General features: G+C 35.6%; 3 protein-coding genes across 6 annotated transcripts in view; 2 read left to right on the forward strand and 1 right to left on the reverse strand.

Moving 5' to 3' along the window:
* The window catches only part of LOC124642773 (muscle calcium channel subunit alpha-1), a 64,336-nt gene extending 57,838 nt beyond the window's left edge, over window positions 1-6,498 (forward strand). Inside the window, exons 41-47 of one of the 4 annotated variants that reach the window (XM_047181410.1) lie at window positions 105-201; window positions 323-406; window positions 529-566; window positions 2,101-2,207; window positions 2,305-2,411; window positions 2,492-2,558; window positions 2,657-6,498. In XM_047181410.1, coding sequence (XP_047037366.1) covers window positions 105-201; window positions 323-406; window positions 529-566; window positions 2,101-2,207; window positions 2,305-2,411; window positions 2,492-2,558; window positions 2,657-2,845 — 689 coding nt within the window. In that variant the 3' untranslated portion in view covers window positions 2,846-6,498. Of the gene's footprint in view, window positions 1-104; window positions 202-322; window positions 407-528; window positions 567-703; window positions 1,204-2,100; window positions 2,208-2,304; window positions 2,412-2,491; window positions 2,559-2,656 lie in introns of those variants that run through there. The other 3 variants (XM_047181411.1, XM_047181409.1, XR_006985817.1) reach the window with 3 other exon arrangements.
* Window positions 6,499-7,161: 663 nt separating this feature from the next.
* LOC124642775 (STING ER exit protein) lies at window positions 7,162-8,000 on the reverse strand. The gene has a single exon (XM_047181414.1). It carries the CDS (start codon window positions 7,825-7,827, stop codon window positions 7,180-7,182), a length of 648 nt encoding a protein of 215 aa, XP_047037370.1. The 5' UTR covers window positions 7,828-8,000; the 3' UTR covers window positions 7,162-7,179.
* A 260-nt stretch (window positions 8,001-8,260) lies between these two features.
* LOC124642774 (mitochondrial import receptor subunit TOM40 homolog 1-like) lies at window positions 8,261-15,454 on the forward strand. The gene is made up of 8 exons (XM_047181413.1): window positions 8,261-8,513; window positions 9,288-9,355; window positions 9,669-9,860; window positions 10,905-11,036; window positions 11,927-12,038; window positions 12,573-12,649; window positions 12,981-13,077; window positions 13,374-15,454. Exons 1-8 carry the CDS (start codon window positions 8,384-8,386, stop codon window positions 13,511-13,513), a joined length of 948 nt encoding a protein of 315 aa, XP_047037369.1. The 5' UTR covers window positions 8,261-8,383; the 3' UTR covers window positions 13,514-15,454.
* The last annotated feature ends 1,397 nt before the right edge of the window (window positions 15,455-16,851 follow it).

Below are 16,851 nucleotides of genomic sequence, written 5' to 3' on the forward strand. Positions count from 1 at the left end.
AGGAGAAGTAAAGGAGTTTGTAAGAATCAGTATTGCACGTGGTGTTCTGTAGTAGCTGCATACTACCTGAAGAGATGATATTAATCATAAGAGATGTATTTTAGATGGAGGTGGCGCTGGCAGCGCGGGTGTGGGCAATCATTTGAGTTCTATGATGCAAAGGGAATATGGAGTCGGACCACTACCTCTTACACCTAATTTGTAAGTAGCATATAAAACTTTGCCAAATGGTATCTATGGTATTTCAGTGGAAGTCCTGGTGAAGTAAAGTAAAAATTCTTATGGTAGGGCGTTTCGTTTACAAAAAACTTCAAATTTTCAGAGCAAATGGGCAGCCAAAGGAACAAATACCACTTAGACCTCTTATATTCAATGGAGAATCGGAGAAAATATATCAAGTCCTCGAGTGAGTAGCAAATGTTACAATGTTTATTAATTTCATATTACCTATTACATCATTCATATCGATAAATCAATTTAATATTCTAATACGAATCAGATTCTAAATAAAAATTGCTTACATTACAGAAGAACCACAAATGACCTAAAGAATACTATTTACCAAGGTAGTGAAACGTGTGGTTTTGTAGTTGATTTTCTAAAATTTACAGTTTGCATCACCCGCACTCTTGCTCTAATAACCTTTCTAACGCTTCCATCTTCTTTCACCGCTTCTGTGTGGATAACGGTACGTACTAACCAGCAATCAAAAGTCGAACTATCCCGAGATGCTCGGCCAGATCGGTCTCGCCTTCGGCTGCGTCAACTATCTGTCAACGCCGAGCGAGGCCTTGACCGCACCCAAACCGACCGCGACGGTATCGAGACAGAAAGTTCACCCGGAGGACTCGACGTCTTCGAGGGAGAAACTATCGATACCTAGAATGGCGTCAATGGAAGACAAGACGCCTTCTCCAAACACGTTCGAGCAGATACAGCCGAAGATATCGCCGCTCCTGGCGAGCGAGTGCACGCCGACGACGGAGTCGCGGACGATGACGTTGTACGGGTACAACGCGGCCGCGAAGCTGCCGTTCGCGTTCTCGCACGCGAAGGAGCGCGCGTGCCGCGGCGGCGAGCGGCGCAGCCTGCGCGCGCTGAAGCCGGCGCCGCGCGGCACAGGTCGGATGGTGCGCAGCGCCTCGTCGGGGGCGGCCTCGCATGCTCCGCCCGCGCGGCTTGTAGATCGCCCGCACTCGCCAGGTCCGCACGCCACAGGGAGCTTCCTTCCGTTTCTATTTACCCTCCTTATAAAGTTTACAACGTTGATGTTATCTGATTTGTTTTATTATTGTTTAAATATAGATTTTTGGGTCAATATTTATCTTTATTAGACTCTAGTCTGATAGTAAATTACTGTTTTTAGCAGTTTTAATGAAAGTAGATTAAGTCTCAAAACTTCTGTTACATGAAGGAAGCTTTCTACAATGTAGAATAATGAACGCTCATCAGAAACTTCAAAGCTTACAGGAGTACATTGCAGGCAAACGGAAACCTGACGGTATAAAATAAGAATTTTACACACACTCACACTTTGCTTTAGCAAATTTCATGTTTTGCAACTTCACACGAATCTAACGATACACAAATATTGCACTGAAAATTAAATAACTGAGGTAAAATTGTAACTTAATTTATAATTAATATTAATATTATTGACACAGGTTAAAATCATCGTAACTAGCATGTAAACTAACATTGAAGGGCTAAATAGTGCATTTTTAGAATGATTGAGGATTTAGAAAAGCTTTTAGACGATTTTGAGAAAAAAGTTTTTGTTTTGTATGGTTTGCACGAAAATTTGGACAATCATAAATATCCACGAGGACGCTATTGATTTAGAGTTAATGTATAGAGAAATTATTGAGATTCATCGCTTTAAGAATCATTATAGGCTAGCTTAAAGGCTTTTGAAAAATTAGAAAGTTCATAGTTTAGAACTTAGATTTCCAAAAATTGAATTCAGTTGAGGTATGTTTCATAGTAATGATTAATTGATCACTGATTTTAGAAAAGTTGCTAAATAAAATGATTCTTAACGTCAGATCGATAAACAATAAAATCATCCATATAAACAAGATGTTTGCACTGGTATTGCAGGAGGAGATAGCTTTGGGCGTGGGGTGGTGTCGCTACCTGGCAGTCCACGTGGAAACAACTCCTCGGGGCCTGTCGTAGTGGGGTCAGCAGAGAGCCTCGTTACAAGGGTATGTATAATTTACGTATTCAAGTATATTTGCTGATAACCTTGGTCCAAGTCTAGTAGTATAATTAATAAACTTGTATTGTTTGTTTTCTTTCCAGGTGTTAACAGAACAGGGTCTGGGTGAATACTGTGATCCTGAGTTCGTGAGAAACACGTCTCGGGAGATGCAAGAGGCACTTGAAATGACACAGGAGCAAATGGACAGGTACTTTTTTAAAATGATGATCGTCACGACCAGCTTTTGTGTGAATGATTGTGTTCCATATGCGTCTTCTATTGTTTTAGAGCCGCTCATCAGCTGATGGTCAACGAGAAGAACATAAAACAAGCTCAAAGCCAACAACCCCAAGTTGTAAGTATCAGAATTGTTCAAAGAAAGCTTTACTAACACTGCCCATTAATTCCCTTTCAGCTGCGAACTTGCTATCATATTTTATAACGAATGTATAGGGTAACATTTGGGTTGTAGGGCGACATCCTTGCCCGCCAGTACCACCCGTTCCACCAGCCGGCCGCCATGCCGCCGCCGGTGTGCAAGCGGTTATAGCACCCGCCCTCCCGCAGCCCGCGCGGCCCGGCGACCCCTCGCGCCACACGCATCATAGGAAGAAAAGAAAACGCAAACCAGTACTGGTTTAGCGACCTTTTATTGTATAAATATTGGTTCAGTCATATAGTTTGATAATTTCATTCTATCGTCAAATAACTCAGCCGAGAACATCGGCCACTGAAACTGAGTTATTTGACGTTTCACGATATCTATGCTCAAATTCTTCGTTTGTTTCTCAATTTTTCAAACAGGCGGATCAAAATTAGGGTACGTGAGTACATTTTTAAATTCTATACTGTGGTGAACACAGGTAAAGTGAGAATGTAGTTGTTTAGGTAAATAGCATAATTTTAGGGCCATGGACATTGATGGGAAATATTTGTACCTACTCGAAACTACTTGGGTAGCCTTTATAGTCGACATTTCGGAGTATTGGCCCTTTTAAATTCGTAAATTAGAAAATGTAATTTTTCGAACTATGAGAGAGAAACTCTCATTAACTAAATAGATAGAAATTGTAAATCAAAATTAATTTTATCCTTTTTAGATATTCAAATTGATTCTTTGCAAAATAGCGCATTGTATTGTGCAAGTTTTAATAAAGTTTATATTCAAAAAATATATATAATCGTATAACTTTAATTAAATTAATTAAATATTTTAGATTTCATAAAACTTGCATGAGACAAAAGCTTCTTTTATTTAAAAAATAAAAGAGTGTTTCATAAAGCGAGCAATTCTTCCTAAGCGAGCAATATTTGTTCAAGTAACAAAGCTTTCAAAAACTTTTGTACGCTAGAGCTTTTGTGGTGAATATTATGAAATTTGGTGTGATTTTATTCAAAGAAATCGCTTTAATTGTTACGATTCAGTATTAAGTGGGAAGCTAATTCACGTATTTAGCGGTCTTTGCGTAAATTATATAGATGTTGTTTTTTTTTGTTAATTTCTAGCACCAGATCCAAGACAATACCGTATTCGAAGACTTTGACGAACTGATTGTAAAACTTGCCCTCGGCGTGGGGAAATCCAATTTTCAGTAGTTTACCTACAAGCTGAATTTATAAAAATCTATTGCCCTCGGTAATATTTTCAAACAGGGACACAAGTGTGAAACAAAGATTTTTATGAAATCAGCTTAATTGAATAGCTTTGACCACTTTTAGAATAGGCATTAAACAATTGTAGCGTTAATCCGAGGCTTCGCCTACGATGAAACTAAAGATGAGAGTCTGATTTTCATCTTTTCAGTAACTTTACAATATAAAGTAAGCACCCTTTTGAAGTTTTAATAGATTTTATAGATGGCTCGATTTATATACGATTTTTCCATCCATATCCTTCTCGGGTTGTTAGTTAGTCGACTTCTGTTTAATCTTTTGAACTCCGACGTACGAGCTTAGGTGTGGGAACATAGTTTGTCCTTCGCTAATTAGATGGCAAATTATAAATAATTTTGGGCAATAATTTTCATAGTTACTTCCTTGCTCTCCAAAGCTGCGTGTATTTGTAACAATGTCACGGAGTGTTTATTTTGAAATACATTTTTTCGTCTATAAAAGTCCTGCTAACGGAAGAAAGATTTTCTTACCTAATTTACCTAAGACTTAGTAAAGCTTTTGTCTTTTCAAATATCAAGAGAACATGTGTTAATGTTTCGTCACCACTTCTTTTTGATGACGAATTTAGTGAAAAAACTAAAATTGTTAATGAAAAAAGTCAAAAAGAGAATGGCTGTTACTAACCATTTTTTCATAAAGAATTTCATAAAAGACAGTTAAAAAGTATGTGTATTTGCGAAGAGGCATTTACTAATCGATTGTCTCGACTTCTAATTAGTTAGGCAGCGGAGTTAGGTAATCATTAACTATTTAGTTTTTAACTCTAGTTAAATTTAGAAAGATTTGCAACATCTTGAACTGTGTGAAAAATTCTTTATAATAATGTTAAGGTGGTTTCTTGATTTGGCCCATTACTACCAATTAAAATGACAATTATGTATTGTGAGCTGATAAGTACAGTCGACTTTCGTTAATTCGAAACTCGAGGGACTCTTAAAATATTACGAATTATCGAGTTTTTGAAATATTAAATGGTTCGAAATTTGTGAGAGAAAATAAATAAAACTTCGAATTCTTAAGTGTTGATCAATTATTATTTGTTAACTACTATTTTATAACAATGTCAAAAGTTTAAAGACACATTTGTGTGCATACATGTATTCATAATGTGAATAAATTAATCTTTCGAAACAGCTCCGTCACACTGCTTCAAAACAGATTGCTGCTACTCAGACTGGTCTCTGACTCTGACTTACAATCTTTCCGCCTCTTTCTCTCTGCAACTTTGAATTCTCGAGTGTTGGACGACTAAGAATTCGAATTAACGCGTCGGTTTGTTATATAGCAATGCTTTTTTCGTTCGAATTACCAAGTGCATAAAAATGTATTGATTTAGTTCGAAATATAAAGAGATTTTGTAGGGAACTCGTGATAACTTTGAATTAACGAGAGGTTCGAAATATCGCAGGTTTGAATTAACAAGAGTCGACTGTACCTAATTACTACATCTCTAGTCATCTATGCTTTGTAATAAGTTGAAGATTTTCAAATATATCATCAACCTAACCGCCAAATTTAAAATAGTCACGTTTAAAAAACCAGAGCAAGATGTTGCAACTTTAAAAAAATCTTAGCTCTTTAAGATATTCCCTAGTAAGTGCCCTTTTAAATCTATGAAGCGACGTAGTGTAGATAATCGTCAGCAACTCCATTTACCGTCAACACTCCACATTCCTCTAGGATTAAGGTCAATAATCTAACCGACATTTTATATTCTGTTCAAACCTCTTCGCTGGACAAAGAAGATTTTTCATATGAACTGGCGACAAATATTGCAACTGGCAACATATTTTTTTACACTTATTATTACTATATTTTTGGTCACTTATTTAATACTTTTTGAGTTTTTAGGTAATTTTAGCTATACAATATTTTTTCTTTCAGAGACAGAAATTAAATGTTAATGTAGTAACGTATTGTAGTTGCAGCATTTTTCGTCTAGTCAAAACCTGCCTAGATTCTAGATAAACCTATTCCTTCTACACGTTTAGGCTACAACAGCAAAGACAAAGTGGAGAGGTAACGCACAAAGTAGGGACAAAGATGTTCGTGAAATTCTAAATGTATATATTTATATCGTTTATTTTTTATAGTTCGTAGTTTTCAATCGGGATATTGTCGTCAAACTCTTATAGGAAAGTCGAAATCTGTGTTATGTAGTCTAAAACGTGCCCATTGAGCGCTGTAGATTACCTAATATCAACGAATTATTTAAACCATGCACAAAACTAGCTACGATAAACAAAATTAGTTTAATTATGCCATTATGTATAAGCAAATGCTCTTCTTTTCTTTGTTGTAAAGTAGCCTAATCTATGCTTCCCCAAAAATTTTTTGGTGCCAATGTATTAGACGTTTTGTCTTAATTGTTATCTAAACATAAAGTTGCCTTTATATTTTCAGCCATTTTTTAAAACGTTTGAAATTCCTATCCTATTGTTTTTTCTGTTTATCTATTGTAAGAGTTTATTGAAGTTTGAAAGATTTTTATTGAGGATAGAGTCCCATTATATATAAATAAATAATGAAACATGATTATGAATTGCTGCTGTTATTTTTAGCAGTTATTAAAATACTGAGTGCTGTTATGAGCAATGCAATTATCAAAATAAATCCTCGAAGTGAGGGAAAATATCTAAAATTTTAAAATATCCATTCGTTAGTGATTTCATCTGTAAATAATGTACAAAATTAACAAAATCTGTACTCGGGAAAGCATGATTTTAAGTACGTTTTTTATATTTCTAGCGTAATAACCGCTAGCCGTAATGGGAATCTCGATTTGTAAATAGTTATGTAAATAAAAAGTGTAAAAGATATATATTCCGTCAATCATATTAAAATTGAGACATTATTAATCACCAATATTTATTGTTTAAAAATGAACATTATAAAATTGTTTTCATATAAATAAAAAAATGTGGGAAACGCATCTTTGTATTTTATTTTACCAACACCTAAAAATAAGTTATTAAATGCCACAGAGTTAGCTGTGCAGTTACTCACAGACAATTTCCATTTTTGTTGGTAGAAATCATCTAATGGCAACACCAGATTAAAAAAGAGCAAAGCAATCACATACAGCTCAAAGCTAGTGTGGAGTGGCTCTAATAACTCAAACCCAAAAGGAAATTGTCTAGTTCTACTAAGGAACCTATTTATAGGCAGAGTGCAAATCTGTGGGTAAAGACAAAGTCCTGGACTTTTCATTGTTCCATATGATAAACTTCTGAATTTTGTGCCAAAACTTGATAACAGAAATACCCATGTGAAATAAAAACCAATTTATAAGAGTATTTAACTTATTTTTCAATCAAAGTCCCTCTAACTCTCTTCTCAGTAGTCTGTGCTGGAGTCTCCGCTTGTCTCTTATTCATTCCTTTCCTCTCCAACTGCTTTTCAATAATCCTAGCATTGTTTGCATAACTGTCAGCCACTTCCCTCGCTTCAATCTCATCTTCCTCTTCGTCTATGGTAGAAACTGTCACGGAACTGAACTTGCCCATGTTCTTTGTGTGTTTAGTGACCATAATCTTCTTAGGCTGGGTGAGAGCAACCTGCTTATAGATATCTGTGACCCCGGCCTCACCAGCAGTTTGAACTAAAGCATCTTTCATAATAAAAACCACATTGCTGTCTTGTTCATGCTTGTAGTATATCGGAATACCACATTTCTTGCATTTTAGCCTGTACTGGCGTTCGATACCCTTCTCTCGTTTTAAATACACCGTCTCGTCAGGGTCTGAAGTGATTTTGTGAGCGTGTTTTGAACCGTCAATGACTCGTGCGCCGTCGGTAGGTCTGAGTGGCAAACGGTCAATAGTACAGTCCAGGATTAAGGACATTTGACTGCAGAGGCAGTAGTAGATGTGCAATGGCTTAGTTTCATTGTATTCCTCTTGATCTTTCGTGTCTGAACAGACTATGCTTCTGGAAACTACTTTTGGCATTTTCACTAGTTACACTTTTTACGAACTGTACGATATATTGATAGTGATTACGTTGAAAAGTAATGTAACAGAAGATCAGCACAAATCTTTCAAATATCCACGATATTATTTATTTTACGAAAATCTTCATAAGTTTTGACGTTTTGTTTGTTTGACGTGTTTTTTTTGACATTTGTTCATAGACTACATTTTATTTTTTTTGGTACATGAAGAATGAAAAGTACTAAATAAAGCTTTTCAAAGGTTTGTGGGCATTGATTTTTATATAAATTACTATTGAGCACAGGATTTTTTTAGAAATGTTAAGCGCTGATAGTATTTATAATTAATTTTATAATATTGATTTAAACTTACTTCTTCCCCGATAGTTTGTGCATTCCAAATAATCAATACTTCTTGCTGTTTGTGGTCCAAAAATACATAGGTTATGTTGGTATCTCCTGCTGTCAACTTCACGCTACTGCGATTGTCTTTTATTCCAAAGAATTGTGTTTCATTGCACATGTTCATCGATTTCTGTTGAAATTAGAGAAAGTATTGTGAATTGCACTGCAAAATGGGTGGTATATCTAGCAGATTCCGTGTACACAACTCTGGACTCACAAACATCGACCCAAAACCTGAAGAGAGTGACAACAAACGTGAAAATCCCGGAACGTTAGATGAGATTCATAAAAAGACCAAAGGTATTTTTTACACACATTTTAACTGTCTAAGCGATTATCGGAGGTGATTATAATGTTGATTGGCATCGTAAAAGCGTATTGAGGTTACTCGTTCAGTCAGAAAACGGCGGCAAACGTAATTCAGTACCGACATAAAAGTTGGGTTATCTTGTGATGTAATAATAGATAATTTACAAGAATATTAAGTATGCTCACGTCTAGAATCGTTCGGTCAGACATGCCTGGAAATAAAATGCCGATAAATTTCATGTGTCCATACAGACTGATTCAGAAGTAATTTATGAACTGATGGACATAGAGTAATGACTTCTACTTATTTGTGTTCTGATAAGAATGTTATCAATCTCTTTGGCGTTCAACCGTCCCGATTTCGAATTTATCACTCGCTATGAAATCTTAAATGAGAGCAACATGTATTGTTGCTGAATGGAATGTCTTGCATTTATCTTGAACGTTATTATTACTAGTTAGTTCAACTAAAACCCAAAAATAAATAGTGCTCTTCTGTATCCAGTTTGCCTAAATAACCCGACATCACCTAACGTTAATTGAAGTAATACGAATCCCTGATGAACACTTAATTTTCAAGCAAACTTTTCAATATCACATGATCTGCGTATGCCAAATTATTTAAAATAAAAATCAATGTCTAATAAACTACTTATTTTTAATTAAATTAATGCGTCCAAGAGGCCTACTGTTCTATGCAAACCGCATCAGTTATTCACATGATTGACAGCTATGGTTTTTATAAGAACTATATTTGCTTTTCAGATGTAATGCCAGTTAATTTTGAAGGTGGCAAGCTGATGGTGAACAGGGGTCTGTCTAACCATTTTCAGGTATGTATTAATATGGAAAAATCTATATTTCAATAACTGTACACAGAAATTGCATCATCTTTAACTTTTTTTACTTTTATGTTTCACAAAGTCATTTTTATTTCTAAAATACTTTTCCTCACAATGGGCTTTATGGCTAGATTTTTAAACTGTATCTTAATAATGGAAATAAAATATGATGTGAAAGTTGATATAGCTAAAAAGATGTGATACTCAAACAAAATAGTGATGGGTCAGGAGGATGATGATCTAAAAAATAATAGAACTTTTCCCGATGATGTAAATAAAAATCTGTATTTTTTATTTTTTTCAGATGTCTCACACTCTGACAATGAGTTCAGCACAGAACGGCTACAAACTAGGAGCTACATACATTGGTACTAAGCAAATCTCCCCAACTGAAGCTTTCCCCGTCATACTCGGTGACGTGGACCCGTCAGGCAACGTCAACTTCAGCTTAATTCACCAACTCACTCCTGAAATCAGGCTGAAGGGTGCTGCACAGGTAAAAATAGTTATTTGTCTTTGTCATGTCAGCTGCAAGAAGTCCACAGCTGCACAAAACCTCCAAATTGGAAAGCTAAACCCTTCCTGAGTAACATAAGCTGTATTTTATCCTGGTGTGAGTAGTAGTTCCCGTGGGACGCAAGTGACACCACGGGAAAACAGCTATTTATAAAATAAAAGAGTTCAAATCAAACCAGTACTTTTTTACTACATTTCATATTAAGGTGCTTAAACTTATTAAAATATGACATACTTATATGAATTTAGGATAAAAGAGTCCCTCTAAAATGTTGTCTCAACTGATTTTGATGAAAACTTTAAAATGTCCTAGAGCTGATTAATAACCGGTTTCTGAACACATTTATTGGTTTTTCAACGACTCGTATCACCGTGCAATAGTGCTGTAAAACAAGCAACAAATCACGAAAATGACCATTCAAGACATTATTTACTATTCACTGGTAAATCTTAGTAAGAGGCAGTTTTACAAGTAACTAACAATTGTATGATAACATCTCAAAGCAATCTCAATGAATGGGCGCACGCGAGTCTACACATTGTTAAGCATTCAAGATTTTATCTTACAAACAAGATAAAAATGCGAAGAATGCTTGCCTTGAAACTACTGCTTTTAAAAATAACTCATCTAGGTTTTTGACTACACAAAAATTATCATAATAATTGGATGTTGTTAAGCAGTATTATAATTATAACCTCATTATAATTTGATGCGGTTTGGAAGCAACTGGACTAAATCCATAACTTTTTCAAAATATTTCTAACTTCATTCAAGAACACCATCTTTTTTATAATTACTACTACCTGTCGCCAGTGGTTTCACCGGCGGCCCGAAGGAACTATTCCACGAAGACGGATAAAAAACCTTGCTCTAAAAATTTGCTATCTTACACTAAAAGAATTTTACAAATCGGTTCAATAGCTGCTGATTTTACCACGTTTAAACAAACAAAGTAAATCACGTGCATAAAAAGATTCAGTTAACCAGAATTCTCTTCAGTAAAGACACAAATTGGTCTTCCAGGTCCAAGAATGCAAGCTGACAGCCACCCAGGGCACACTGGAGTACAAGGGGTCTGACTACACGCTCGCGATGGCTGTAGGCAAGCCTGACTTCAACGAGAAGTCTGCAGTCTTCGTGGGACACTACTTACAGGTAATATTCGTAGATATTTACTAACTTCGAATTTCAATCAATCTATCTCTGGACTGGAGATAGAATTTTGACATGAGCCCTATACAAGTAATATCAAATTCCTCAAACAAATTCGGCAAACGAATCAAAATAGAAATTGAAATTATCGTTCAATAAATGAACAATATGAAAAAGTATTAGAATTTCAGGGATATGAGCAGTTTCAATAATGCATTCAAAATTCTCTATCCTGGCAATTATTTGTGTCTTGCAACTGCAGGAAATATATTAGAAATATACCAAAATAATTGCTGTCTAAAACCAACTCTGTATAACATCTGTTTATCATCATAATGTCTGTAAAACAGCTCTTTGAATATTCAATGAATATCTTGAATTATTTACGCATGTGGAAATCGATACCCCTAGTAGTTCACCCTTGACTACACATCACGTGACACAATGTTATTCATTCTAACAATATTTTATGAATTCACCCATTCAGATGTAACACCCAACCTTAACAAGTGATAACATGTAATGTGACATAAATTGAGGGTCTTCCTCTTTGGGAAGTTGGTTAAAAATGTGGCCATCTCTTCATGACAGGACATTCATTATCTGTTTTCTGTATGAAAAGGGGCAATGAGCATAAAAAGATATATCCTATAAAGAATTGAATGAAATTGAAAGGTAAGGTTCCCCAAGAAAATAAAGTTTAGATGTATTATCATTGTTCTAACCTTAATTGGGCCTTGTTCGCGCAATACACTTTCAACCTACAATCGTTGTGTTGCAAATAACTTGATTTTTCAACTACATACGTTAAATGCCTAAAGAAATTCAATAAAGTAAAGCCTATATTAGAGAATGGAGGTAGGTACAGTCAAACAATAATATTTTGTTCGCAGTCGGTGACAAAACGGTTGGCGCTGGGCACGGAGCTGGTGTACCAGTCGGGAGCCAGGGTCATGGGCGGGGAGATCGCCATCACGTCAGCTGCTGCTAGATATACTATGGATGGTAAGTGGGATGGGAGCCTTATTTTTATTGAAAGAAGAAGATAGTTGTGTTTAGGTTTGTGGGTAATCGGTTTATAAGAATGGCAAAATATCTTAGACTTGCATATGAGCAGTAAACTGTACATTATGTAGGTCTCTTCGAAGAAGGGCCACATTATCAGTTACCGAACAATAACTGGAGTGAAAGTTGTTTTGTTGCATTTTCATATTATCTCTGGAAGAATCTATAAATGATGTCTTATTAGTATGCGAGAGTAACGCCGTGTTCTTCGCGCTTTCACGCCAAAACAACTTAAGCATATTTAAATAAAATGTACACAGATTTACTCTAATGCCTAAAATATGACATTGTCTACCTTTTATACTGGTGCACGAAGTAATCCCTCGGGACTCGGGAAGCGGGAGATAGTACTAAATAATTTACGAAACATAGCACGTGTTTTACGCGTAACAAATGTGTGCCAGATGTTACTTGAGCACAAGTCCTAATGGGTTATTTTTACAACATCGAATTAAAGTATTTCGTTAATTGCAGACTCTGAAGTGTCAGCGACCCTGAGCACAGCTAACTTCCACTTGTGCTATTTCAAGCAGTGCAGTGAACAACTACAGGTATGTTAACTAGCTGGAGTTATTTTAGTTTTTTTTTTGTCGAAATTTTTCACCTGAGCTCTATTTGAACATGCATTTAAGATAAGTCATTTTGATTCGACTTTTTACACAAACCTAAACTAACAAAACAATTGTCTAAAATAATTATTCAATTGATTAAGTAATTGTAAGTAATGTATTTACATTGATTTTTAGACACAGTTAATTTTTAAACAATTTAATTTTAATATAATTTGTGTGTAAATGGAGTGTAGCTAGTGTAGTATTTTTTTTATTTTTCTTGGTTTTCTAAAAAAACTACCCAAAATTTCAATGCTTTCTGAATTTTCAGATTGTGGCTGAAATGGACACCTCGTTCCGAGGGATGGAGTCGGTGGGCACCGTAGGCTACCAGGTCAACATACCCAAGGCAGATCTTATCTTTAGAGGTAACACCTTTATTTCCATTTAGACTGATGTTTTATTAATACCATATAGTTTTTGTGCAATATGGTCATTTCTTTACAAAACTGTTCTGCACCTTCTTTACCTGACAAGCTACCTCATTTTTCTGACAAATCTGAAAACATACTACCAGCATCACTTCAGAATTACATACAGCTGCCAATTTTCATTACGCTACATTTATACAAAGATTGTTAAATGACTTACCTTTCCTAAAAATCCATTATCTATTTATTTACACACAGGTTGCTAATAAAAACTACTTCCGTCCTTTTTCCAGGAATGGTAGACTCAAATTGGAACATTGGAGCGGTACTCGAGAAGAAACTACAGCCTCTACCGTTCACATTCGCTCTGTCCGGCATGGCGAACCAGGCCAAACAACAATTCAAATTTGGCTGCGGCCTCATCATCGGTTAATCACCCAATCACCACATGATGGTGATGACTGAATGATGTGTCAAGCTAGTGAACAGTGTGCACCATATTTATATGTGATTAGTGAATTTGAAGCATTTTTCAAGTGATTTTTGCCAGTGAAAAACTTAGACCAGTGTGGTATACCAGAGGAATGCAGAAAGAAAAGAGAAGCATAGTATATAGTGGCGAAAATAAAATAATTTTGAAAATTTATTTCTGCCACTATGTCTGTATGTTTTAAATATAAACTTTGTGTCTTATTAACATGTTGATGTTTTTAAAATTCGCTTGAACAGCTAATATTTAATTATATGTGTGATAAGTACTGAAATATCAATGTTCTAGTTCTAGCATAGGTGCAATATTCTCACATGTAACCATATTTAAGAATTGTCACTACATTTAAATTTTAAATCCATACATTAATATGGGGAAATCTCGAATAAACCCATGACAACTGCGTGTGTGTATTCTACTCCCACTTAACTTGAAAATATCACCATAGGAAGACGTCTGAAGATTCGTCAAAAAACATGATACGTCATGACAGATCATGAATACGGATCGTGAAAAAAACAAAATGAAAGTGATATATATCTGTCATAATCGTAAAACATTTACGATTCACGATTTTTAAAAGACGTATCGTCAAAAAAACAACGGATCATGAAATAAAATATCCCTAAACACGTTTCGAATTCGTGTGAACAAGCTCTGAGTGAATTTTAAATTATAACTTGAAACATAGACATTCTGTATGGAATTAAAGTGCACTAAGATACATTAAATGCTAAATATCAAGTATATGTCAATATTTACGTGATGTAGCTTCTGTAAAGTAAAACTTAGAATATCATTAATGTAGCACTGATCACTAGCTCGACGTAGTCAGTGTAATTCTAATTTTAGTCTAAATAATGACTTTGTTGGTGTTAGGGGTATATTTTGGACTTCCATTTTTCAAAACGAACATGTTCAAAATTTGGGGACGATTTTTGAACATTTTTTACATGCATATTTTAATTTATTCTCACTCTTTTACCATAGTATTCAGGACTTTTTTGCTCATTTGTATAATACCCCTGCATATTCACAAGCTTTAAGTAATTTTTAGCCTAAGTGCATTCTACGCCTAATTAAAACTGGGAAGTCCAAAATATAGGACAAACGAATATTATAGATGATTCCTAAATAAATAATTGAACTGCACCACGAGATATGTGTGAATGTAATGAAATGAGCCCGGTCACCGTGTATATGTATTGATTCTTTTTTCTTTGTACGGTTTACGTATAATTATTTTTATTTGTTATTGTAACGCTATACTGTTTGCTGAACACCAGAATCGCATTTATGACGTATCAACTCACTCTAAGGTGTTAGAGAAAGTAAAAATTGTGTAACTTTGCGATTTGCTTTTAAATGGCTCACCTTCAATATAATGTACCTGTTTTAATGTTTCTGTACATTGCATTTACGGCTTTGTTACTTTATTTTGAAAAGATACTTTTAATGTCGGCATTTATTGAATTAAAGTCTGGATATCTTAGAGTGAGTAGCTTATACTGGGACCCCAGTCCCGTAGTATCGTCCCCGATATATTGATCATGTCCCCTCTAACCGTGGGGTACCTAGCACAAGCTTTATGTCAAATATTCGCTGCCATCGCTACGGCGTTCAACGAGCGCACATTTGCGACAAACAATTCTTATATTTATTATAAAATAGTCCCTATATTTTTCAAACTTTTCTAAGCTAATACTGACCAAATATTCTTGTTTATGATGATCTGAGTGATCTAAAACGTCTCGATATTTTGCCGCAGATGTGCGCTCGGCCTTATGTATGAGTGTAGATAGGTTATGGCATACTGTACAATGTACATAGCGCCTGTTGTTAAAATGTTTATTTTTAATATAGTTACTTATGTTAATAAATCAATCTGTTGTTTTATTTCGGTTTTAGTTTTATGAACCTTAAAAAACTTCCGGAAATAACCCTGTCACTTATCCCTTATCAGAGTAACACAACAGCAGTTTCAAAATGGTAATTTATGGTCTATTTTGGTGTACCTATATAAATAGATAATTTTAATCAACTGGCCTATTATTAGGCATACTTAGGGCTGCCATTTCGAATTTCGCCAAACCCGGACTAACATTAAAAAACCCGAACATTTGGCGTAAATCGCATTTTTTCCCCGGACGAGGCCGATTTTTTTTTTAAAACAACCTAATTTTTAATATTACCATATACTTAAATTCAATGAGGTGCTTCCTTACATGAAAAGTCAGGGCCTCTCTAGCTCATGTAGAAGGTATTGAAAGATTGTGACTGAATGTATTTCGAAGGTTATAAATAAGAAAGCTCATATGAAAACTAGGACTACCTTCTTGTTAGTAATAGGACTTTAAAACGGCGCTACCTTTTTGATAGGTTAGACAAAAAAAAAATTGAAAAAACCAAACAACTGTAAAGTGAAGTTGTAGCGAGCGTGAAAATTTTTGAGTTTTGGGTCACTAAAGCACCTAAACTTGTCATCATCCTCCGAGCTTTATTCCGAGGCTTCCAGTCTAACCGGATTCAACTGAGTACCAGTCCAGTGCTTTACAAGAAGCGACTGCCTATCAGACCTCCTCAACCCAGTTACCCAGGCAACCCGATACCCCATGGTTAGACTGGTGTCAGACTTACTGGCTTCTGACTACCCGTAACGACTGCCAAGGATGTTCAATGACAGCCGGGACCTACAGTTTAACGTGCCATCCGAAACACAGCCAATGGTGTCTAAGATATACTTAGAAAGTAGATACATACAAACTTAGAATAGTTTACTATGTATACTGTACTGACCTGGGATCGGACCCGCGCCCTCATACTTGAGAGGTTGGTCCTTGACCCACTAGGCCACCACGACTTAAAGCACCTAAACTTGCCGCAAAGTGAAGAAGCCGCTAGCAAAGCTAGCGCAATATTTTTTGAATATTGGGATATTAAAGTCGCTAAACGAAAAAAAAAATTGTACCAAGAAAAGAAGCCGCGAGCGAAGCGAGCGCAAAAATTTTTGAGTTTTGAGACACTTCGACTTCTGCAGCAAATGCTTGTCTATTTGTAATTTTATAAGGTTAAAATTCCATACACGGCAAGAAATCTCATGTACCTACTTATATTATGTTTTCAACTCGTAGTTGATGAAGGCTAGGAATTTTCTTGGTTGGTGGATTTAACGATTGTTATTGAAAAACTTGACTTCTTATCCTCTCAAATCGAGTGATCGTCCTCTGAAATCTGCAGGCCCTAGGCCTGTATGGCGTTGGCGTGGGCGCTCTGCGGCGCCT

Source organism: Helicoverpa zea, chromosome 25 (assembly GCF_022581195.2).
Source record: "Helicoverpa zea isolate HzStark_Cry1AcR chromosome 25, ilHelZeax1.1, whole genome shotgun sequence".
In the NCBI taxonomy this organism is placed as follows: Eukaryota; Metazoa; Arthropoda; class Insecta; order Lepidoptera; family Noctuidae; genus Helicoverpa; species Helicoverpa zea.

Coding starts and splice junctions, on each gene's coding strand:
- LOC124642775 (XM_047181414.1), bottom strand. CDS start 7,827: ATGCCAAAAGTAGTTTCCAGAAGCATAGTCTGTTCAGACACGAAAGAT.
- LOC124642774 (XM_047181413.1), top strand. CDS start 8,384: ATGGGTGGTATATCTAGCAGATTCCGTGTACACAACTCTGGACTCACA. Junction 11,037..11,926: donor TCGTGGGACACTACTTACAG/GTAATATTCGTA, acceptor TTTTGTTCGCAG/TCGGTGACAAAACGGTTGGC. Junction 12,650..12,980: donor AGTGCAGTGAACAACTACAG/GTATGTTAACTA, acceptor CTGAATTTTCAG/ATTGTGGCTGAAATGGACAC.